This window comes from Perca flavescens, chromosome 12 (assembly GCF_004354835.1).
Source record: "Perca flavescens isolate YP-PL-M2 chromosome 12, PFLA_1.0, whole genome shotgun sequence".
Classification (NCBI taxonomy): Eukaryota; Metazoa; Chordata; class Actinopteri; order Perciformes; family Percidae; genus Perca; species Perca flavescens.
Window position 1 is genome coordinate 20690988 of NC_041342.1, and position 25868 is coordinate 20716855.

At 39.9% G+C, this 25868-nt stretch overlaps 1 protein-coding gene across 8 annotated transcripts in view; it reads left to right on the forward strand.

The window, feature by feature from the left end:
* LOC114564867 (receptor-type tyrosine-protein phosphatase mu) overlaps nucleotides 1-25868 on the forward strand; it is a 165208-nt gene that overhangs the window by 28440 nt on the left and 110900 nt on the right. For all 8 annotated transcript variants that reach the window (XR_003693855.1, XM_028592482.1, XM_028592486.1 and 5 more), the window contains exons 2-4: nucleotides 9588-9710; nucleotides 22002-22276; nucleotides 25638-25716. Coding sequence is in view for 7 of the 8 variants with exons in the window: in XM_028592482.1 (XP_028448283.1) it covers nucleotides 9588-9710; nucleotides 22002-22276; nucleotides 25638-25716 (477 nt within the window). In the remaining variant the exon portion in view is untranslated. The remainder of the gene's footprint in view (nucleotides 1-9587; nucleotides 9711-22001; nucleotides 22277-25637; nucleotides 25717-25868) is intronic.

Here is a 25868-nt window from a genome sequence, read left to right on the forward strand (position 1 = left end):
CAAAGTTGTAAGGACCAAATATATATATATATATATTTTTTTTAATCCGATTTAAGCTACTTGAAAGGTAATATGTATTCCTTGAAACTGTGTGGTGCAATTCAATTGTGAATAATTTATATATTCTCAATATTTACCTTTTTTAAAATAGACATTAGTAGGTTGCAAAATCAGTGTGAACTAGCAACAATGCAGATAAGGCCTTGACAAAACTACTGTTGACCACCAACTTATTTCTGCATCTCAGTCATATAAAAAAGGGTACAAAAAAAATGACTGCACCTTGCCAAGAAATAGTCCAGCACATAACCCACCCTGTACAAACACACATATTGTTTATACACTTTTTTTGTGCGAGAAGTGCGTTGGTGAGCTTTGGACAGAGTCACGCTAGCCGTTTCCTGTCTTTATGCTAAGCTAAGCTAACCGGCTCTATGGAATGAACAGATATGAGAGTGGTATTCTCATCAACATTTTTAGCAACTCAGACCTTCTCTCATATGGCCTTTGGTGGCAGGACTGTAAGAAAACAATGTTTAGCGAGACTTCAATAAAAAAATCCATCCTGAAACAAAGGTGACGGGGACAAAAATAAGATTTTGAAAAGTCCCCAGTGGAAATTACATTCTTGTATGGACAAACCAAAATATAAAATGGTGACAAAACAATGGCACGTGGCAGGAATAAAGTGCAGCATAAAAGCATTAATATCATTCTACAAGATGGCACCTAATTTAATTATAGCTTTTGGCTTGACTACTGTAGTACCAATTGGATCGGTGCATCCCTAATTAGAAACAGATTGATGGCCAATCAACTGTGATTCTGGGCTGAATTTTGACACCGTGGAAATGGACTATAATGTTGCATAAGTGGCGTTAGGCCACAGAGACCAAATCATGTGGGTGATATTGTTAGTTGCTTTTTACAGGAGAAATGTCATGGACAATACTGTTGGTGATCTTTTATTAGTATAATTATCTACATTGTCTTAAAAGGTCATGGCTGTAAGGACTGGGGCTGTAGTTAATCACATTAAGACTCCGAGATTCCTCCCACTTGTTTTGAGATTCACACTGACCAGTCTGCTGACGCTCCTGCTGCCAAGCACAACAAGAGCTCGGCCCACGCAGTACATCTGAAAAGAGGGGCTTGTATGCCTCATGCCTTCCATGTTGGCTCCCCCAGACCCAGGAGGATTAAGCCTTGCCACGGGGTTTTTCTTTCAGCTAGCTGATTTATTGGTCTTCAGCAGAGAAACAAAGGGTCTGAATGTGTTTGAAGTGTGCAGGTGAAGACCCTAAGACGGCACTTCAATCCACTAGGATTGAAATCTCTTCAGCCACACCTGTCAAGGCAACGTTCAGATCCACACGGTAACCTTTCACCTGGGCTGGAATCCACCTTCCACCTGTGCACCATCTGCACAAGTGTTGGTCAGACTTTCCAAGCTCGACGAGGCTGTGTGTGGCAGGGGACTAAACACGCTGCATATGTGATTGACGATATGTCATGACACAAAAGCAAAGTAATGATATTTCATCAAGCTGATAATTCTTCCTGAACGCGCAAGCTTTGCCTCGTGGCCTAGATTTTCTCTCCCTCTCAAGAGGGATTGATTCAACCTTTCTTCTGTTCTTTCACATTTTCTAATTAGCTTTAGTTATTTCCTAATTCTTTGACATTCAACCTTGAATTATTCCCTCCTCCACACATAAAAACAAGCATTTGTTTCAGTTCTGGAAAACCAACAAAGCATGGTAATGTTCTTGTTTATTCCATGATCAAACATAATCTTTCTCTCCTCTGGGGGGAAACCTCCCTTCGGGCTCATTTCTGGCATTGTTACTTGCATGTTTGACAAATTGGACTCTGGGAAACTCTGGGAGAAGGGGGTGGGGGTGGTAAAGCTACTGATACTGACATTAGCATTTCATCCCTTCTTTGTTACACTCAGGCAGAATTCAAAGGTTTGCTGACTTAGCAGGTTTTTGGTAGGATTGAAGGGGTTCAGTCGGAAGGGTCATCCACTGTGGAATGGGGATGTTGTATTTCTATTGGAGTGAGCCAGTGGGGTTTTAGCATTGAACACAGGCTGGGCTCTCATTCCTTTTTCTCTTGCTGAAGGCTCCCTATCCAGGTGTGGATCTATTTTTCCATCGGAAACGAGGGAGTTTTCTTCTCTCTCATATTGTCTTTCATTGATTGAAGCTCAGGCCAGAGGCCCATCACACCTGGATCAAATGTGAAACCACGCTGGAGGACGTTTTAATTTCCAGTCTTTTAGTATTGAGCTAGTACTGTGTTTTGAATCAATGCAGAGGGTTAATTCCACTTTAAACCATCTTCACGAGTTGATTCTGCAGCACAGGATGCGCATCAACAAAAGCAAGACATTCAGACACAGCAGGATGTTTAGTATTTTGATTTAGACAAGCAAACTATGCATTTTTCTCCGCTTTTCCTCACCTCGCTGATCAAAATGCATCTTCACCCTTGGTGCATTTTTTTTTTTTTTTTTTTTTTTTTTTTTACCTTGTGCAACAAATAAACAGTGATTTTAATAGAGCGCATTTCATGCTCAGACCAAATCATTTCTGGGGGCATGTTAAACAAGCCTATTTCGCTCCGACATTCAGTGTATCAACAGGCATTAGGCTGAATAGGAAACGGCCGTATTTTCTCTCTCTCTCTGGAGGGTAGAGGCAGACAGACAGGCTGTAGCTCTCTTTGTGGATAGAGACCAGAATGAGGATGCTGGGAACAATAGGAGGAGAAGCCATTGTTAACCAGCCTTGTTGCTGTCAAGTCAGTCAGAATGCGCCTGAGCCACCTCTCTTCAAACTAAACACTGAGCACAGTAGGTGGTTTAATCAGATTTTTCAACATTTGGATCTCTGCTTTTTAGTGTAAATGAGCCTCTGGCTGCATTATTTGACCTTACTGTACCAATCCTGAACAGTTCTGGCAATCTGGGATTCAAAATCGACCTCTGCTAAGAGAAATATTAGCATAATGTTTGGTGTTATCACCACAGGATGCTTCTATGCAGTCAGACCCAAAGTCCTCATTTTTATTGCTTAGAGAAAAATGACAATACGGTTCTTCCATGTCTCTGAGTTAGATTCGATATTTATCTTAATTGGTGCCTGGCAGGTGATACAGAAAGGGGATGGATTTGTAGTCATTTACTGGAAGTTCTTGACAGGCGCAGTGTAAGAGAACGTCAAGCCCTGCGCTGGCACACACAGCTTGAAATTCATCTGTCAAAATTTAGCATATCTAAGGAGAAGTCTGCCTGTCATCTTCGATGCACATCTAACCATGCACAAGGGTGGATTTGATCAGGAAATATGTCGTACTCCTGATGTAAAGCGCATTCGTCAAGTTGATATTTGGTCGACAAGACACAAAAAGCCCTGGAAAGGCAAAGAGGGTTCTATAACGAGATGGTTTTGAGCTGCGCATAGTGCCGGAGGGTTTTCAGCAAAAAGAAACAAATTTGTACACAATATTTTTCAAATCAAAATCTTCATAGCTTCATACATCAGAAATATTCCACTATTTTAACTTAGAAATGCGATGTTGCCTTTTTGCCCTGATTTTGTTCCGTCACACTAGATGTGATTTGTCGGTTTTGTTTTGCAAAACATTGCTGACAAGTGCAGGGCTCAGCCAGGCAGATTATCAGTGAAAATCTCCCCTCCAACTTCTTTATTTTCCCTCAAATCAATGTGGTGAACAGCAAGACGTGATTGATAATGATATTGAGATTGATTGTCTAAATCCCTTCCCTCAGTTCAAAGTCCCCAAACAGATAGTGTGTATATATACATGCAATTCAGTTCAGAGATAGGACTTGGCAGGAGCTGCCAATAGATAAGTGAAATAGGGCCAGAGTGAAAAGACCTATCAGTCCATAAGGGGCTTAGCTGCAGGATTCTGAAGCTCTAAACTGGCGGTGTTGGAGGGAGATAGTCGACATTGGTTTTAAATTACCCAAGATTGCCTTGTGGTTTCAGTCTTCAGGGACGCCAGCAGACAAGATGTTTGTTAAAACAAGTGCAGGCATTGAGGCAGATTGGGGCAAAGAGCAGACCTGCGATTTCCTAGCCAGGCAGAGCAGGTTGGAAGGCTGGTAATTGCAGAATTGGCAGAGGGGCTAAGGAGGTCTTGCAGCAATGATATCTGCCACTGGGACTGAAGCAGTGGCTGGAAAAGGGCTCAGTTTCCTCGCTAGGAGGATATTCTATCTGATACCATACAAGCTACAGCACACACCACACTAATTGTACTGTTGTTCATTTGCTTGCTTTGTAATACAGCTTATGCAACGGTCTTAAAATTACTGGGTAGAAAATAACCAATAATTATGTAGTAGCTAGTAATTATTGTAGCCTACAGGTGCACTTGTGGCTTCAGGTGCCAACCATGTTCTGTCCTAAGTTCACTTTCTGCCTAGAAACTTTCCAGTCTTCTTTCTTTGCATTATGTCCTGTCAAATAATAGTAAAATCCACAAAAAAAAAAACCTTATTAGCTTGTCATGCTGAGAGGTATATGAGTGCCTACCCGTAGTCTCTGTGGGTTGCCTGGCAACCTCATGGTCATAACAAGACTCCGGGAAGTAACTGCGTCCGGCCAAGAAATAGTCCGGCACATAACACCCTGTAAAACCACAATTTATATATATATTTGCACTTACATTTTTTACGAATTAAACAAACAAGATATAAAATATTAATTAGTAAACTTAAGAGCTGCTGGTAGGTTGATTTTGTTGCGTCCGGACGGAGCCAGGCTAGTTGTTTGCTCACCATTTTTAGTTGTAACTCTAAGCTAAGTAAACTAGCTTGATATGAGAGGTATCTATTTTCTCATTTAAGTCGTGGCAGTGAAACATTTCCCAAAGTGTCTCAAACTATTCCTTTTTAAAAATGTTGAACAAAATTACACAAAGTCAAGGACCAGAAACAACCGTTGGCATCTGATCAGCATCCCTGAATTTTATATTTTGCCTTAAACCGGAGTAATAAAGACACCGAACAAACAAATTAGTAATTTCCAATTAGGACAGCAAGAATCTACAAAATTAAAAGCAATACACAAATGTGATCTTGCAAACAAAATGCTGTAAACAGAACAGAGCAATGTCAGTTACAACCTCACCAAGGAGCTCTACTCTGAACCAGGGTTATTATAGTAAACCAAAAAAAAAAAAAAAAAAAAAAAAAAAAATATATATATATATATATATATATATATATATATATATATATATTAAAAGAAAACTAAACAAATGATATTGCCTGGTTAAAAAAACTAATAAATGTAAATTAATTTCATTTTTAGTTGTTTAGCTATAATATCGATCTGAAAAAAGGTGATGGTAATCAAAACAAATTGAAAATTCAAAACTATTATAACCTTGCTCTGAATCAAAAAAAATTATTTTCCATTCAATACATTTTCCACCTCTTCCCAAACTCATTCATTGGCATTCAGAGAGAGAGGACTGTGTGTGAATAGCACTCCACTACAGTACCAAACTTTGACACACACGCAGCTTTTAATGCTTAAAGTTTACTTTTGTTACAGGTGCAATAACAAAAGGCCTTTTAAGTCTGACTTGAAAATCTTTAGGAGAAATTGGCTCCAGTATTGAGGGGTTGAGGTATTGATTCTGGCCTCTGGCTCAGTTCAGGAAAAGATGGATAGATTTCTTTGAAATGCACTCTGCGTGAGAATATAAAGACTATTGTGTGTTCTCGCTCAGGAATAAATTGTTTCATGACATATCTAGGGCCACCTTTTTAGCTCCAAGCTGCCTGCTTCTCTTGAAAGGGGAATGTTGACAGGGTGGAGCACATTCATCCGTAGTCCCAGACTACCCACACCTCATAGAGGCTTTTATTGAAAGTTAAATCTCCTTCAGAGAGTTGGCAGCCTCTCGTTGGGATATCTATTTCAGCAGCTGTCGAGGCTGATTATATGGGGGTTGTGCCACACACTGGCAGCGATATAAACCTCCCACAGAGAGAAGGACTATTATGATGCTATTGATTGATCTGCATGCATGTGTACAATCTCTTGACTCAGACGCAGCAGTTTGCATTGATGGCATGCAACATGTGATCGGAGATAGATTTTCTTTTTGATTTATGGCACTCACAATGGTGAAATCACACATTTAGGAAAGCTTATGGTGCCATGTGATTTCTGTAGAACAAGATGCTTTAATGTGTACCTCAGAACATAACCGATCAGTAACAAGTTGCAGGCGTTATTGGAGAACTTCCCAATACTGAAGTCTGATACCAGCTACTGCATATGTCACAATCGAAGCAATGCTAATTGATTAATCGTGTTACCCTGTCTTAATGGTCAAAATAGTTCAGCTAAATGAATGTGGATTGTACTTCAGTGTCGTCAATGAAAAAGTGGTAAGGGTTTGTTCCACCCACTGTTTTCCAATACCAGATCCATCGAGAATCAATAAGAAAACATTGTTACCAAGAGACTATACAGTATAATTTGGTTTATAATCACTACAGTGCATTCTCTTTTAGGATTGGATTTGTAATTACTCTGTTTAAAGTATTTTATTTGTCATTGTAACAACTTTTGGCATGATATACTGCTAAAAAAGTTAGATTACAGCTGCAGGTTGAACTGAAGGTAAGCAGTGGAATAACATTGGTGATATAAGCAGTATATTTTGCTAACCTACTGTATGCATAACTGAGCAACAAGAGAATCATTAATAGAACAGATCTGTTAATGATGTCTTTTGAAGGGGATGAAGTTTCGAACTGAAACCTCAACCCACTCATTTCCCTGATTTATTATTAAAGACTGAGTTGACATTTAAAAAATAATTAAATAAGGACTGGGCTCTGCTTAGTGCATATTCTTTTTGAAGGCTATTTTTTTTTTTTTTTTTTTTTTGCCCTCAGTGTTAGAAATTCCCCCTTCACTCCCATCACCTATTGACTCAGAATACATTTCGCTCCTCGCCAATGCCATCAATTTGAATATCAAACGGCAATAAAAGCCACCTCTTTGGGTTTGTTTGAGCTCTGTCATGTGAGAAGGAAGGTGGGCGGCACGGGGCAAAGGATCTTGGAACTATTAAGTCAAAATATTGATGGAACGGAGCCAGTCCCTGTGACGCTGCAGCCAAAGACTCATGTTAATGTTCTCCTTGGCAACACAAACATTTTTATTTATGAAGAAAGTATGAAGAACCATGTGTTTTTTCAGCACTGCCTTCAGTCTCACACTGTCACTGGATGTAGGTGGAAGACAACCACAAGTTCCCCAGTGTTGGTCACAGAACAGCTCCAAATGAATCGTTGAGGGCCTGGCTTAAGGGCATGTTGATGGAGATTCATGAGGGTTTCTTATTCAGATTTCCTCACCCAGATTCTCAAGATAATATTGGGAATACGTTTTCGGCCACCTGTTACTGCTGCTTCACATTTAATTAACATTACAGGTTATACAGGCGTTGTGCTACGCTGCTATAGGTGGATCTTTTGCCTAACTGCCTCCACAGAATAATGAACTAACTCGTACTCAATTATACAATTTCACCGAACAGCTGTTGAGAAATGCTAATGAGCAAAGCATAATAGCCCAGAGGAAAAATAACTAATGTATATGGAGGGAAACATAAGAAAGTACTAATACCATAGTGTAGAAATATTGATTGAAAATTTAAAGGATAACTGTTAGCATCAAAATACACTCAAGTATCAAAAGTAATAGTACTCATAACAGACCTTTTTCACAGCAGACATTTTGACTTGTCATAGTAGGAAAAGCACAGCTGAAACTGATAACCTTATCGATGGCTCAATTCCATCAAGTGTCCCAGTAAGCTATTTCAGTGAGTCAGCATGTACAATACCAGGACCTCTCCTAAGTGGAATGCAGCCATCATTAATGGTTTTGAATACACCTGTGCTTTTCCTACTATGACATGTCAACATGTCTCTGCAGACATTTTGACTTGTCAAAGTAGCCATCGTTAGTTTAATTACTTAGTTGTTTCTACTGTTACAAAGACCTGTTTGCTAATTAGCATGTGTAGTGTGTAGCAATGTTTTTTTTATTTATTATTATAGCTAGCTATCTGAGAGTAAAACACGCACACGCGTACACACACACTGGTTAAGGTAGTTCAATAGAAAGTTCACTGTTGAGGTTTGACAATTCAGTTTAAGCTAAATTAAGCAGTTTTTGACCAGAGAAGACATACTCCAAATCAAACTCTTCGCAAGTAAGTCTTTGATTCTGGTTAAATGTGCCATCTCTTGAGAATATCGGTCTCTCTTTTGTTTTTTGTTTTTGTTCACTGTCACTTGTTAGTTTCTCTCTGATGTTTCACACAGCAGGAAACCTAGCTAACAAACAGGCACAGTTGACTAGCTTCTCATCCTAACAAGTTGCTTTGGTGATGTGTTGGCTGTAGGAGGAAATTTCTGGCCAAGCTCTCATCAATCCCTCAACCTTTTACCTGTGGTACTTTGGCACCCACTCCCTTTTTCCATGTCCACCCCCTCAAAAAAAACAAACAGACAAAGCAGCAAATATATCATTAGCAGCTGGCCTATGGAGCTAGATATTAATTATCCTGTGTTCTCCTCGTTTGGCCACTCATTTGCACGTGTACTGTAAATGTCACTAGAGAGATAAATGGGAAAACAAAAACCCCAGCTCGTAGCCTTTATGCAGCAGAATGTCAGAGGCAGCTTGTAAGAGATGAGATATTGGTTTTGGCCTGGCATGGATTCTGGCTCAAAGGACATTCCCAGAGGCAAATACAATTTGTATGTCATCTGTATTTAAAAACTTATTAGCAATGTGCAAGGAAACATTTTCAGATTCAACATTTGGATTCTGGTAAGAAGCAGGATAATAAACAATACATCTGTTATCAACAAATAACCAATGTAATCAAAAAAAAAAAAAAAAAACCTTTTATGTTTCATGTTTCACATTTCTTTACTCCTTTCCAGCCACATATTGTTCTGACATGCCTTTTTTGTAGATTTATGAGTGGATTGAAAAGCACTTTGGGGGGAGCTCAACTCTTACATTCTCTGTGTGGCCTTTAAGGTGCGAGGAATAAAGGAATATTTGTATTAATCGATCACACGCCAAGCCTGGTTGAAGCCTGGCCCTAATGGTTGCTTGCTGTCATTTTGCAAGCAGCTTGTAAAAAGGATTAGAGTGGCTCTAACAGCAAAGTTCTGTGGCCGGCAAGGAAAATAAATCAATGTATCCCTGATGGTGCTGCAGTTTTGGAACATAATGCCTAACGATGATGGAGTTTGGACACTTCATACTTGTCATTGTGAAATTGGACTGCCGTGTTGCTAATGATGGTAATGTATGTTGTGCCTCGCCTACTACAGTAATCCTTCACTCTGTCTCACTTAAATGCATCTCATTGTCTGGAATATTGCATTATGAATACTGCTGTGGGGAAAAAAAGATAATTTACTTTATATATTTGTTCATTTGAACAGCAACTTAATGGAAAAACTGTATAACCATATCAATTTCTTCCTTTTGTCACAGGCGATTGTAACTTTGAGAAGCCACTGGCAACATGTGGGTACAGCCAAGGCAGAGACGATGACCTTGACTGGGAGCAGGCCAATACCAGAGAGAAGCCTTCATCAGATCCATGGATGCCCCCAGGTAAGGACGATGACACTGGCTCGTGAAGTGGAGAAATGATGATTCCATCCCCGTACAGTGAACACCCTATCATTGCAGTAGTCTGCACATTTGACACTGTCTGTTTTGTGTAAGAAGCAGTATTCTGTGCAGAGCAAATCTTCCAGTACTAGTTTCTTCTTTAGTATTATCAATATGAGATCATGCAACTTCTTCCCACCTGAATAACTACAGCACTACACAGGTTTTTTTGGCAGGGTCACATTAACTAAGACAAAAGCAACATTTGATATCAAAATACCCAGATCCATTTTAATTAAAGAAGTCTTTTCATCAGCCACAATTTCTAATTCGTTAAAATGCTTTCCCAGCATTTTCTGTCTGTCGCACACAATTTGTCTCTTTAATGTTCCATTGATCGCTTTTCATTTGATATCACCCGCCACCGAGCAGACGGCACCTAAAGAATCATACTAATGGAATGCGTTTTTTGGTGTTACAACAAAGGTAGTGTTGCAAACTAATGGATATTGTTTTCCCCCCCTATCTGACGCCTAATCTCACAAAGGCTGCATCCCAGATAGATTGCACTGGGCCCCCCCAGTGACAGAGAGGGAATTAATTAGCAGGCCCTCACTAATTTTAAGCAGCCAGTCCTCAGACCGGTTTGTGTGTACATCAGAATGAAGTGTGTTGAACCGCCCCAGAGAAATTACTTTCCATGGAGGGGGAAGTGTCTGCTTTTTCTATCGCAATTGATTAATGTCTGGACACATGGAGGCTGGGCAAAGGTTACTGCGAAATCTGGAAAAGCCTTGACCTACAAATTAACACCTCGCGCACAGTCTAAATTTAACATATCTGATTAAAATCCCATGTCTGGTTAAGTGGTGTCCCTGATTGTGCTTCGTAGTCTGAGTACTCTTCAGACAGGCTTGTTTTCTACCTGCGCGTCTTGAATTGTGAGTAATTAACAGGTTGCAGCTCTTTCTCCATTTCTCAGTGTGAGCACTCAACCTGCCGTGTGAAATTGTAATCTCTCCTCTTTGACCGCATTGAAATGGATGTGAAATGTAGTGTACTTGACGGCTGAAATTGTTTTAGGGCTGCTGGAGAGGGGGTTGATGGGTAGAAATGCATTTAGGTGAAAGCCACACTGGTGGAAAAGCTATCTCACCTCTGATTGCTGTCTCACTTTCAACCTGTACTTAAGGACATTATCATACTCACATAACAGATTGTTCCGAACAGAAGGCATCACTACCTCTAAACACTTTTGAAATTGGTTGTAGACAGTATCTGTCCAAATAGGAGTGTTCTAAATGTCATTGTAAATGTATTATTTAAATGATGTTTCAAATTTGGCTGAGTTTTCAGAGCAAATCAAATACCTTCAGAGGTTTAAACTAGGGATGCACCGATCCAACATTTTCAGTACCGATACTGATGCCAGGGCTTTGTATCGGTCGATACCCGATACCGATCCGATACCATTGCTGAATTAATAATAAACTCTATACCTTCCACCTTATACCTTCCTTCCACCATGTGGAAGAGAGTAAAGGCACCAGACTTTCCTAACTAAGACAAAATAACATAAATGTAATGTGTTGAATTCTTGTTTATTTGTTATTTAAAAAACAATTGTGCATTCAAATCGAAAATATAATGTAATCAAACTTCTTAAAATAAATTTAAATAAATAATAATAATGGGCCTTCAATAATGGGCCACCTTTTATATAGGTTTATAATGGCTTATTCTACTGTGAGGAGTACATAGAATATCAAAAAAACACAATGTCATGTTTACTAAAAGCTTTGATTACTAAAGGGTTTGGCTCCACAACATTATACGATAACTTTTATATGAAGGAGAATCCATGAAACAGTTACAGAAGCTAAACTATTTTTATTGTGCAAACTAGTAAAATAAACTCCAATTGAATGAATAGCCTACACATACAAACAACTTTAACATTGTTTCCCTTTCAAAACAAAATAGTTGTAAGCTCAGGGTGCGAACTACGGGGGAGCTATGGGGAGCTCGGCTCCCCTTAATAAGACATGGGCTCCCCAGAAAACGTGATTTGTGAAATTTTTGGGGGTCGCTAAAAATATTGACAATGTGTCATTTTGACGTGCAATTTCAGTTTTGTGTAATGTGATCATCGTGGATTATGTGTAAAATTGCAAAAATATCATTAATTCATGCATGACGGCGATTTAAACCTAATTCACTTCAATAAAGATAACTATACATGCTATTCTTGTTATGACCATCAAGGCGTGGCGGCGCTGCGGTGCAAATTCAACTCCTGTTTAGTACATGTTAACATTGACATATATAAAACTGTAAACTCAAAGACTCGCAGAAAAAATAGAAACATTGGAGGCCATTAATCGGTGCGCAAAGTCCTTGAAATCGATTCTGCAGTAAGCATCATATAGCCATGGCAAAAAGAAAACAAGGCAGTTTAATTAATTTTGGTTTTACTAAGAAATTGTGTAGCGATGACGTTAATAGCACGACTGATTCACCTCCCGCCGGGGTGACTACGCAAGAAGAAGCTGAAGAAATAATGTCCTTTCTGGCTGAAGATGGAGGTGGTAACAGCTCGTCAGAGGCCAGTCACCATCCTAACCCCTCTTGCTCCTCTCTCCCGTTAAACTGGAACAGCCAGCAGTGGAGAGACTGAATGAGCCGATATACATGACTGTTTGTTAAGGATGGAAGCTTGGGGTGCGTCTCTAAAGTCTAATTGAACAGAGGAATTATGGTATTCTTCGGTAGCCTGAGTAACTTTAACCGTTGTTCATGTGAAATCTCAAAGACAGCCTGATGCTTTGTTTGTAGACTATTTGTGGCTGGCTGTTTGACCTATCTGTTCCTGTTGATAAAGTATTATAGGGTAAATCCTGTATAGTGCATTCACTTGTAGCTGTTATGTATCTTTTGTAAGTCATGCTCTGCTGCATGCTTAAAGTGACATGTCTTTAACGTCAGCACGGTAACGTTAGCACGGGCGTGTAACGTTAGAGTGACGGGCAACAACAGTGGCTAAATTATGTCCGATTTTTTTAGAAACAAAAAACTTTGGAACAACAGTCCTCTCTTGATCACACGTTCTTCTGGTGTATCTCTGGTCTTTCTTCATCCTCTAGCTAACTTTCTTCTCTGTTCGTGAATGTGCAGTAGCAACCGGAGCCTCTCCCAGCTTAACCGAGCTTAATAGACTGTTATGCTACCTGGCTAGCTATACCAGCATGCCGTTTGGTGGTGTACATTTGTAAATGTAAAATTATTAGTGTTAGAAACTGTTTAAGTCACAACTTATGTGCTATGGTGTTTTATCCTTTTAAAGAAAGTTAGTTGTGGGTTATTAATTGTTGTGTTATAAAGTTACTACCATGAGTGAGAAGGGTACACAGTATACAGGACTCCCGTTGCTGCGACGGAGGAAAAAAAAAAAAACTCGGCCCGATATTGACAAAATAGCTGGATCGGGGATCAGGGAGAAATGAAAAGATCTACGGGCCAATCCAGCTATTTTGTCAATATCGGGCCGATATCCGATCCTAATTTAAACATCACCCCTAGTTTAAACATCTAGCTTTCATGTAAACTCATGTAATACCAGTATCCCTTGGCATTTAGGACAGTTCTGCACCTTATGATTTTCATCCAGTGCCAATGTTCAGTGCAATACATGAAGTAGTTCCCCCTTAATGTAGTGAGGTGGAAAGTAAGACTTTTTCGGCATCTGTGTTCTGTCACAAACCTGTAATTATTAACAGTTAGCACAATCTTTCCCTAACCTTAACCAAGTGTTCTAGTTGTCTAAAATCATACCTCAACCATAGTTTATTGCCATGGATACAATCTTACTCAACCATAACCATATCATAGGTGCCATGCACAGAGATTGTAGAAAGCCAGAATTGGCACTGGATGTAAAACAAAATGTCCTTAAATGTAATCAGGAGTTTCGCAGAATTATCCAGCAATGATGTCAGTCGGGTTTAAACTCAAGTATTTGTAATTAGATCGGTAACTGTCACTCAAGTTCCAAGAGAAGTTTTCAATAAAATAAAAATAGACATTTATTATGCATTAATATAAAGTATTTTTTTTTTTTTTATTAAAAGTTAAAACATTCAGACTTGTAAGGTGTACTCTATTTTCTGCTTGCAAAAACATGTATCAAAGGCTTCTGAAATCAATAGGAACCTGCTGAATTAAGGGCCTGTGTCATTGTGGTACTAGAGAACACACACATGAGATGCCTTGGGCAGAATTTGATGTAGCCCACTGAGGACTTTCCTTCATGCAAAGCTAATACGGCAACCAAAGACCAAACTGGATTCCATCCCAACATGTAAATTTAAGAGTACCCAAATGGAAAAGTGAAATGAAACGCAACAAGGAAAACAAGCCCTCTGGTCACACAAAGAAGAGACCAGCAGTGCCTGAAACTCTTGGTTGTTTACGACAATCCGCTCCCTGCCTAATTGCTACGTCTGGACGGAGAGTAGTCTTGTTTATCCCTCCACACAGCCCTGATTGCATGCTTCGGCTCCTTTAGGGTGGCTCAGCCCAGTTCTGAGGCTCTGCATGTCTGCTTGGGCACTCCCCAGTGAGTTCCCTCTCCTGAGCCAACTGGAGAAACCCCCGGCAGAACTGTCACTGTCAGACCTGTTGTTACCAACAAGCCTTATCTGTCCTGGACAATGATGATAAAACCATATGAGCCAAGACAACACTCATTCAGCCTTGGAGAATGGAGCTGGATGCACTTCTGTCAGAGTCCGATGTTGGCTTGGATTGCATATTATTTGAAGAGAAAATTACCACACTTGAATCAAAGACGTATGTATCAAAACTACAGATTTCAGAGTTTCCATCCTAACTCTCTGTTATATGTTCCCCAACGTGGTGCACTGGTCTCAGAAGAATGGATGATGCTGACTTGGAGAGGAAGTTTGCAGTGCGGCGCAGGGTGTCCAGATGCCATTAAAAAGGAAGCTGTTTTTAGTGAGCCCCAGCTGGTGCAGAGGCTGCCTCCTCTCTGATGGTGTCATGGATGTTGCCAGCACTAGGCTTCTGCTCCCTGACTCTCCCCTGGGACTCGTTCTGGGGAATAATGGCAAGAGGAGGAGGAGAAAGTCCTCTAACTGAGATTAATTAGGGTTTTTGTATTATGCTCGGCACAATAGCAAAAGCAGCTCCAGCTAAATGACTTATTGTTGTATTCTTAATGCCTGCTCTAAATATGTTGCGGGAGAGAAATTGAATGTTTTTGTTTCACTGTTGCACAGGGTCTTTGTTTTGATAGCACATCCTTGGTCGATAATGACACCTAGACAATAGTGAAGGATTGGCAGAATGAGGTTCTTCATAGGGTAACAGTCATCATAGGGTCCTGGTCCTTCTTTCATGCAAATTCAGCTCACTCTTGAACCCGACAAGCTGCCTTTCTTACAGTGTGGCTGCTGCACGTGGATAAGACGGATCATTTTAACAGTCAAACTGTTCACCTTTTTGACCATTTCAATCAGGAGGTAATGAATAGACAAAGCCCCTCCACCTTACCTGGACAACCAGCATTGTTTGTGTTGTTCAAATGAAAGAGGAGAAGGATAAGGGGAGAAGGATAGCCACTTAAAATATGAGAGGAGAGAACACCCACTGACTGAAGGACATCAGAAATTTAATCAGAATTTAAATCACATCAGCAAAAGATGGGATTTGCTTTGGAGGAGGGAGGGCCCCTGTCTTCTGAAAATAAGCTAATTGCTTTGGAGACATTCACAACTTTGTGTGAAAATCACACCTTGCACGGTGTTGGCAAGGTTGTGAGGTTAAGGAGAAAGGCCATTATACGATTAGGGGACGAAACGGAACAGCAAATTACGACGTTTTAGCAATTCATGAATTAATTCCTGGGGATGACAGACTGCGATTTTCAATTTAACATGTTTGTGGGGTTAAGAAGCGTACCTTGGTCTGAGCAAACAGGATTGCACCCGTTACTATAAACAGGATTATGACAGCACACTGTACTGCCATGATGGAGGACATATTTGCATACTGTATCTTTAGTTTGCATGGTATGTACAATTTAAGGCTAATGATGCAGCTAGGTGACTCACATGAACACCTTCTGTGGTGTAATGGGTTTGTATTAGGCAAATGGGCCATTATATGACCCAATTATTGAATTGGAGCGCCAATAGTGCGTACTGCATATTAAGATAACCTATTAAGCCATTAAGAATTGCTGTTGATTGACACACAGCAAGAAATGATGCTGTCATGGAAAATAATAAGGGTCAGTTGTTCCACCTGACTAAAATGACAGGGCTGAAATGTGTTCCGCGTGATGGATGGTTTTGGGTGAATCTGCTTGACACCGTCAAAGAAACCTGGCAGGTCCTTTTTATATGGAGAGCCCAAACTTATTCAGTGATACTTTATCAGGCCCCTTTCATGTTTCAAAGGACACAGGGAAAGTTCTGGGAAATTGAGTGGAGGCCACGGCTGTTCACATTAACAGCCTAACCCTCACAGCGAGAGCATTTTTGATTGGTGGCAGACAGTGAGAATAGCCCTGTCTTCATTGACATTTCCAAGCGGCAGCCGTGCTTTTCTGCAGTTGTGACCTCTGTGAATTTTATTAGCAAATGAGACCTGGAGGGTTTGGGTTTAAAGAGCTCCCCTTCATTCTGATTTCCCCCACATAATGATTTTCACAGAGTTCAGGACCTGAAGGAGAAATAATGAGCACCAGTCATTATTGCAAATTATATCTTCTGCTCAGACCATCACTCAACTGATAATTAATCTAAAACCTTCAGCCTATAGACTTTGATGATAAGGATTAGACCGTACCCTATTTGTGTAGACTAAATTATATCAGATTGTATTCCCATTTAAGAAGACTTTCCTACCTATTTAAGAAAAGATAAAAAAAAAAAAAAAAAAAAAAAGAAAGTACAAAATGTAGCCACTTAACCAGCTCGGGGTATTTTGCTCCATCGTGAATTATTCTGATCCTGTAACCAGCCCTCTACTGTGCAATGTATTTATTTGGTTCTTTGGTTTTATTCGTACAATCAAGTGTCTTTAGTGAAAGTCATATTTACCTCTGCCAAGGAAGTCATGTTTTCAGCTCTGTCTGTCTGCAGGATTACAGAAAACTACTGTCTTGATTTTCATGAAACTGTGTGACAGGGTGTAGCATGGGCAAAGGAAGAACCCATTAAGGGCACGGTCACACATATGTGAGTGCAGGCGAGTGACCATCGCCTGCCAAGGCGATACCAGCTGGTTAGACGCAGCCACAATCAACGGCTCTCTCTGTCTTGGTTTACTCAGCTGGGATAGCCGGTCTACCACACACACTGCTTTGCTATTAGTTGAGGCTGCGAACTTCGCTGGATGCTAATGTTTTATTCGCCCCTTCGCTAGCATAGCATGGAAGTGAACGGGAGGCGGATAATCGTTGATGTTAATTTCACCCACGTTTGATTGTGCCTTAAATTTTGGAGCGGAACCGAATCACACGGCCGATACACAAATTCTTTTTTGTTTAGGTTAACATTAGAAGAGGGCATTTGTGCTGCATTCATGTGGTATCAAAATTGAGTTCTCGACGGGAAAAATTCACTTGAACGCCTCTCTCACATTAGACTGTATTGCAGCAAATGAGGAAAGTAGGATGTGGTTTTGTCATAATGTTGAAAAGCTGTCATTTCTAAATTGAGTTTGATTGTTTCATAAAGCAGGAATACATACTGTGAGGGTGAAGAAATATTTTGTTCTACAATTAGATGTAAATGTTTCTACAATTAGAAATCTTAAAAAAGTAAAATTTGATAGACATTTTTGTATTTTGTGACACAATTTCATTACTTTTGTTAATTATTATCGTTTATTGACTTGCAAAACCTTTTAGCTTAGGTTGTACTGATTTTAGGGACAATTGACAATTGAAGATACTCCAGGAATTGACATCACAATAAGCAAAAATACCAATGTAGGCACTGGCGGACCATTTCTATTGCAGAGTTCAAAAAATGACAAATTTTCACTGAAATCGGTCTAAGAGATTGTTGGGGCCACCACCAAATGGGATCCATTTTTGTGACACATTTTCATGTATGGCCTATTGTTTCACGCGCAACAGCCATTAATTAATTATGTCTGAAATATTCTAGTATAGGCTAATGAAAGTCACACAATGGCTTTTTCTGCGGTTTGCCCTTCATTTCTGAAGAACCTGAACAGCAACATGAATGTATGTAGCATCTGCAGCAGGAACATTCATCTTTTACTAATTAATTTTTTATTCCACTCTCCATGTTCTCCATGTTCAGCCATAATTGTAATGGAAGGTGAAGTTGGCCTACTTTGGAATAATAATAAATCTGTTCCTCTGAATACCTCAGACAATAGCCAAGCCCTGGCCTTTACAGAGTTGCAGTGACAGGCCTTGAGTGTGCAGAGAGCTCTCTATTTTTAATTGGTCTTGAACACTCCATTGTTAAGGCACAAGAGATAGACAAAGAAGAGAGGAGAGGAATAGAAACACCTGTGTGCATCACTAGCACATTAGCACAGCACTAACACAGTGTCATTATAATTTGCTCATAGTCTTGCTGGCTAATTAGCTTGACACGGTGCAGCAGGTCCTGCAGAGTATGTGGTCATTATGCTCTTAGAGCATAGAAACTGAATGACAATCGGTGTTCTCCTGTCATCTTCTTCACTTCGGTTAGACGGTGACAATGGCAGCACGATAAGGCTCTGCACTGCCATTTGAAATGCTGTATTCTTGTGTTTTATGGCGGTCAATAATGCGGAAAGGAAATACTTTTCCCCATTTTGTTTTCGGGTTCGCTGACCCAAATCAAGACAATTTGTGGACCTGGAAGTTGGTTACAGGGGTTTTAACAGTGTCATTGATATACAGTTCTGTCGCTTGTCTGGTAGTGAGGAAGAAATGTTATTCTATTTGTTTATTTCTATGAAGTAATTGCACTATAATACTAACAGCCACTGCGTTAAGCTTTATTAGACAAGAAGTGACTACTTACAAAGGGTACCTATTGTATTATTAATATTTGATTAACGTAATAGTAAAAAATGTAAATGCTTGAGGGTTCTTATATTTTCATCTCAAAGAGAACTGCTGTGCATCAATCTCCTGTGCAACACTGTCACAGCCTGGCTGTTTTGAAATGAAAAGTAACCAGCCTGTTTTAATCATAGTGGTTCCAGCATCTTTGTCTTTGTAACATAAGCTACACCTGAACAATTCATCAACTGATTATTAGTGCTGGTTCATATCACACCAAGGGTTGCTGATGCCTCAAAGGGAAAAAAACAAAACTGTTCTGGGCACCTGAGCAGATGGCTGAATGTTATTAAAGAGACCTCGCAGCCCATATACAGAGGCACCTGATTGAGGTTGGACAAACAAGTGTCTCAAAGTCGACTCATCTCCTGCCCTTCTACATGTACCTTACACAACTTCCTGCAGAGCCTCAAAATAATTGGCCTCAACACTTGGATTAGAGACAAACTGAAAGTGAATAATACATTAAAAACAGTGTGCGGTTCACAATAGTGAATCACAACAGAGTAGTCTTGATGTACAATCTACAGTATATGCATAATCGCTAACCGCAACTTACTGTGAAACCACACAAAAGGGCCAGTGTCATTCACACACGATTGAAAAAATATTCTCACGCAAACTATTGAAACAATTAAGGGCCGTCCACACCAAGAACTAGAACTAACATAACTATAAATATATAGTTTTAAACATCATTCTAACTCAAGCGGATGGCCACAACACAATCAAATTCCATCTGAATTTACAACATGGCACGGCAGATGACATTGACGAGAGATTACATTTATAAAGGACTTGATTTTCCTTTTCGCCTTTTGTAAAACAGAAAATAAAATGCTTACCTTGTGTATGAGTGAACCATAGTACAGTCGGTGCATTTCGGCCATTTTTGCATTTTTAAGCATTAGTTTTTTGAAAGTATTTCTCATATCACACAAACCGTTTTGGATGTTATTCTATTGTCCGTAATAAGTCAGTGTTTTGTGCTGGTGCTCTGGACATATCTGACACCCGCCAGTCTGCTCTCATCCCAGGCTCTCTAAAGCTCTGTGCAAGGTGATAGTCCCTGCGGACTGCTGGTACACAATAACCTTATATTTTTAGGTTCATTAAATGTACTACAATTCATGAATATGTAGGATATTACTGCAGTCATACCTGTAATCTTAGGTTTCAATGTCTGCTGCTGTAGTGTATTATGCATTATCAGCTGGAGTACCCAGCATATCATAGAAATTAAATGGATGTGATGCTCATGTGATCCAAAACATGTTCAGATTATTTGAAAAAACAACTTGCTACCACCTGACAAACAAAAGCCGAGGAGGCTGACTCGGTGTCATCACAACTCACTGCTCCTCCTCCTCCTCCTCCTCTTCCTCCTCTGCTCCATCTCCTCCTGTCTCATTGTGTAAACATGACAGAACCCCCCCACTTGTTATCTGAAGCTGGAGACAGATGGAATTGGTGAGCATTACAAGTGCAGCACAACAAGACAAGTGGGCAAGCTCGAGTCATTGATGGAACAAATAGGGTTTTGTGACAGGCTGTTTGGCTGACACACTTGGGGACCAAGCCTGCTGATTTAGTCGACGTTATTAACCGTTTTTAACACCAAATCTGAGCGATGTACCAGATGTTAAATTTAATGACAACGATTCACATCCACTGTGGTTCAGCTCTGCCTCACATGCAGGAGAGCAGAGCTTTTCGCTAACAGGTTGTCTCACCTCTAAGCAAAATGTGCCTTGCAATCATTACCACACTTCCAAAAGAAAATGTGTTTCGACATAAACCGAGTCTTTTTGGCTGTGTCTCAACTGCTTTTACGATTTGTGCCATCTCATTACCAAGCCAAGCTAAATATGATGATGACAAATAGAATGTGTTCTGCATCTCCTTGAAAGTGTGCCAATATAATAATTCTCACTTGTGTTTTATTGGCAAGAGGGGAGAGAATTAGATTAACCTTTAATATTGAACCAAAGTGATAAAATCTAAATGGGGCTTGGTTGGCAAATAGATTTTAACTTATTGATTTCTCATCATTTCCCCTCTCTCTGTCATTGAGGGGGAAAAAAACACTCCCCTCAAACATCCAACATTTTTACGATTACTCGTTTTTTTTTGTCTTTGTATTTTGATTAACGATAATGATTATAGAGTTTCTGTCAATCCCAAGATAAGAGCATTTTCTCATTAAGGGTCACATGCTTAAATTCTCAGCGCTAATAGAGAAGGTCTCAGCACAGTCATTTACCTGCTTTCTGCATACTCTAATAAGATAAGACCTTTTTATTTAGTTACTGTTAAACCTCAAGACATGATTGCTAATAATAATCAGACTTTTCTCTCGGAGTTCTTTGTTAACAACCATCTTCCTCTAACACCATCAGATCCAAGTTATGTTGCTAGGATATCACATTAGTCTTTAGCATCTTACTTTAAAGGTACATTACATTAATTTATTTGCTTCTACCACACTGTTGACTATTTAAAACTCAATACAGTTCATGGTCAATTTTCAAAACATTTAGAAAAAAATTAGAGAAAATAATTTGGTTCTTGTTTGGAAAATCACTGCTTATTAAATGCAATGTGGGTGTCAAACAGTGATGTAGCATTTCACACCCAATGCATGCACAGAGAAATAGTACAGTGGTGTGTCCTTACACATTGACTTAGAAAACATTGTGCAAGTATTTTGATGCTTATCATACACACCGCCATGTGTTGCCTTTAGTGTGTATGTAAAATAACAAGACGGAGTCTACACTCTTTGAGGCACAAGTTGGTGGGAATGTCATTAGTTTCGCAGGTATTTGGTCATAAACCCAAGTATTGAACAAATAAAAATTGAACCTGGCGATGGCCCTAGTAGAAAAGTTACGGGATCACTAAAGTCATTACGGTACGTCATCTGGGAACCATGAATGTCTGGACAAAACTCCATGGCAATCCATTCAGTAGTTAAGATATTTTAGTTAGTCTGAAAGTGGAGGACCGGTTGACTTGTCTTTATATAGAGCTACGTGGCTAAATACTTCCTTCTGGTAATGTTTTTTATTATGATTTTTTTTTTTTAAGTTTGCAGTTGTACATAGGACACTGTGGTTCTGGGTATTGCATAAAACCTGCTCAACTCATGAATCTTCTTGTCTATGTTGCAGGTTCAGCCTTCATGATGATGAACACGTCCGGGCGCTTCGTAGGGCAGAAGGCCTTACTGCTGACACCACAGCTGAGGGAGAATGACACCCACTGTGTTACCTTCCACTACTATATAGGAGGCAGAGACAACAGCCACCCAGGTCATCTAAATGTCTATATCAAAGAAAACAACAGTCCAATGGGGATGCCTGTTTGGAATGTGTCAAGTCCAGCTACACGCTCTTGGGGACAGGTAGAACTGGCCATCAGTACCTACTGGCCCAACTTCTACCAGGTAAAGAAATGTAGTCTCAATCCAGCTCTCTTTTGCATAATGTCGCATCACAAAACTAGGTTGCTCATTTTAAGCAGCTTTTATAGTTGAGCCAAAGTCATTAAATCCTGTTCACTGGGTGGAGCAAGACACATTTATTATTTGAGAAGGTCCAACAATGGCACAATAGCACATTCAAAACACCTAAGATTATTGATTTCTGGTGCTACCTTGGTATCCATGGTAATCTGTTCTCTCTCCCTTCCATCTGAGCCAGTTCTCTTTTTCCAATTCTGAAAACTCATTTTCCCTTACCAATGCACATTGCTGGACGGGGCAAGGTGATTTCACACTTGCCTGGCTATTAGTCTTCACTGGGCTTGTTCCATGAGTCCACCAAATGTTAATTGATGCAGAGAGACCCCTTAACCTCCCAATGGGAGACGGTCCTGCGGTGAATTATTTCATTATGGCCTGGCAGAGCTGTGGTCCACAGTGGAGCTGAGGGGAGTCCTTCTGCTTGCTCATCACCCTGATAACTTGGTTAACAAGGGACACCTCTGAGCTTCACTGCTGAGTGCAAGATAGGAGCCTTAATGAGACTCACATGGACAAAGAAAAAGCGAGACGAGGGGGAAGGTAACAGGATGACGATCCTTGTGTGACATAATGACACAAAGCCAGTCTGGTCATATGTTTTTAGTTTGGCTTTAACATTTTGACATGCAATTTGCATTTGTTTCAGCAAATCTCTGCACGTGGGGTGAGCATTTAGGCCCAAAATGACGTGTTAAGTTTTCCAGTGTGTTCAGAGAAATTCCCAGCATCTGTTGCCTTTCAAACCTCAGCGGAAGGTCTGTTTCCATTTGTAATTGTTCCAGACCTAAACTGACAACATGGGTAAATGAGAGATGCTAATGATCTTGGCACCACTCTCAGTCAAGAAAATATAGACCAATGCTTAAAATTGTCACTAATTAACAACATGGCTCTAATTATAGGTATCTTTAATTGCATAGTAACCTACGCAATCGTCAAAGGGAAGCCACCTGATACTTGGAAATTATTTTTTAATTACCAGTAAGGCTTTTAGTCATCATGAGCCTTTCAGCCTTTGATAATTACTCCTCTGTCAGGTCATCCCTAAAAGTTTTAATTGAGATTTTCATGCATTTCCAAAACTGCAGAACTATAGTTTTCAGTAAATGTAATGTGTCTAAATATGTTCTACACATACTACTCAAAAATACTAGGATGAACACCCATTATGTATCCTGAAATGCAGCAGGGCACCAATGAAAGAGGAAAAACCCATGTGTCCTCATCTATCTTGATTTCAATACAGTAGAGCCTATGGCAGAGCTAATCAATCCTGCTGTAATGTAGTACTTAGCAAAGTCCCTTAGGGATAGCCAGTGCGGTGATGTAGACATTGAATGTTGGGTTCACTGTGCGTCTCTCTGAAAAATGAGAATGGTGAACTTTCCTGTGACATCAACAGCTTTCATCCCATGTGAATGTTTTCAGTCTGTGGGTCAGGCCCAATTATGCACTGCACTATCATTGATGTTGGAATCAATTATATCACAGCTATTAGGCAGGCTGACTGCTGTCTGTTGCACAAACAAAGGATTTCAATTAGAGTGGGGGCTGGTTAATTTGTCTGGTGGCGATATATGGAGTGGTTGGCCTTTTAATTTCCTTTAAATTTGCCTGTAATGAGGCCATAATTGGCACCCAAGACATTCACTTTTATATTTCATGAGACAAAAAAAGAAATTTATAATTAGACAGCCTTATCTGAAGGCATCCTGCCTCCCAGATGACAATGGTAACTATCTCCGCCTCCACATTCCCAGGCTACAAAAGGAATCTCAGAGATGTATGAATGTGCAGCCTAGCTACGACTAGCAGGACACATGGAACATATCCATTAATATATACCATTCCCTGGATGATCTAGGCTTATATTTAGGGAATACTGGCATGCAAAACATGTGTAGTCTGAGTGTGTGTGGTGTAATAGGTCTCTGTACCACACCCTGGGTTTGGGAAGGGACTGGCTTTCTGTTTCCCTTTTTATCACCGTGCAGACCAGTGAGTACATAACTCTGACATTCTGCTGGGACACGCCCTCTGTCAGGGCTTGGGACAATTTGTTTTGCAGGAGAACTTGGCCCTTAAAATAGGGTCATGTTAGTCCTACACAGCACAGTTGGAGTTGATTTAATAATAGTAATAGCAACAAACATGTCAAACAAGTAACACTAGACAGAGCAACTGCATATGTTCACATATGTTCACACTCTCCTCTAGTGGCATCTATCCATGCACATAACTTTGGTTTATTTTTCTACCCCAGTCAACATTTTTTATATAGACCATTTCTTTAATAGAAAGTAGTGCCAACCATACTGTCAACAATAAAAAAAAGTTCACATTAAGGTCTGTGCATTATTGAATTGTCGGTTAAGTTTAGCATTTGGTCTCCTAAAACAATTATATTTGTCTAAATAGGTCAAAACCTCAGCAACACTTGTAGCATATAGGACAGCTTTATTGTTACTGTATGTCACAGCTTGTGATGCTGCATAGACTTCCTGTTTACATATTTGATTGCTTTGGATTTTGCATTTGCACTGCAGATGTTTCCTAGCAACAGCTTTACAGATTCTGTCCCAGCTGACATTTTAGCTAAGTTTTAATAATGCAGTGTGATTTAGTAAATCTATATTTCTATATATTTTATCCTCTCTTCCTTAGGTGAGATTCCTTCTATAAGCCCCCTAGGGCTTTTCTTAATCTCACCTGCACATTCTTTATTTTTAATTTAATTTTCTTGTGTTACTGTTGTCTTTATTTTATTGTGCAAAATAAACAAATTCCAAAAAACTAGCTCGTAGTTCATAAAAACGTTGGAAGGACTTTACACGAAAACTTAGAGATGGGTATACACATAGGAATTTTTCCTAATGTCATTATTCAATGCACAAACAAAATCCCATTCACCTACATTGTTTTGGGGATGAGGGCAAAAATCTCAGCACCTGGACGAAACAAAAATGAAATGATTTAGATAGCGGGATCTCAGCAGCGTCTCACCCCCCTGCACACTGTGTGTTTGTCACAGACTGTGTGCTAATCGTCTCAAGGCTCAAACTTAATTTAACACTTGCATGTCATAACACCTATCAACCATTGACATATTGTGGAAATAATGTCAGGGGCCTGCAGCTGTGTGACCAGCTGCGGCCCAGCTAAGAGCAGATCGCATTAGCAGGAGCTGGACTTCTCTGTGCACACGGGCAACCTCACTCAAGTGCCATTTAAAGACATGTGCCCATTTATCATTGGTGTTATGGGTCTCTTCTCTCCTCCTCAGATTGTGTTTGAAGCCGTAACCTCAGGACAGCGTGGCTTGCTGGCCATCAAAGACGTTGTGGTCCAGGGCCACCAGTGCAGTAAGTCCTTTTTTCCCCTTCACCATAAAAGAATATCATCAAACATTCATTGTCCTTTCCATGACACCCTCCCAAATACCTGTATCGTTGTTCTATTCAAGGCCTCCCAGTCAAACAAAAGGCCTTCAAAGAGTATGCTACAGTCAATCCAA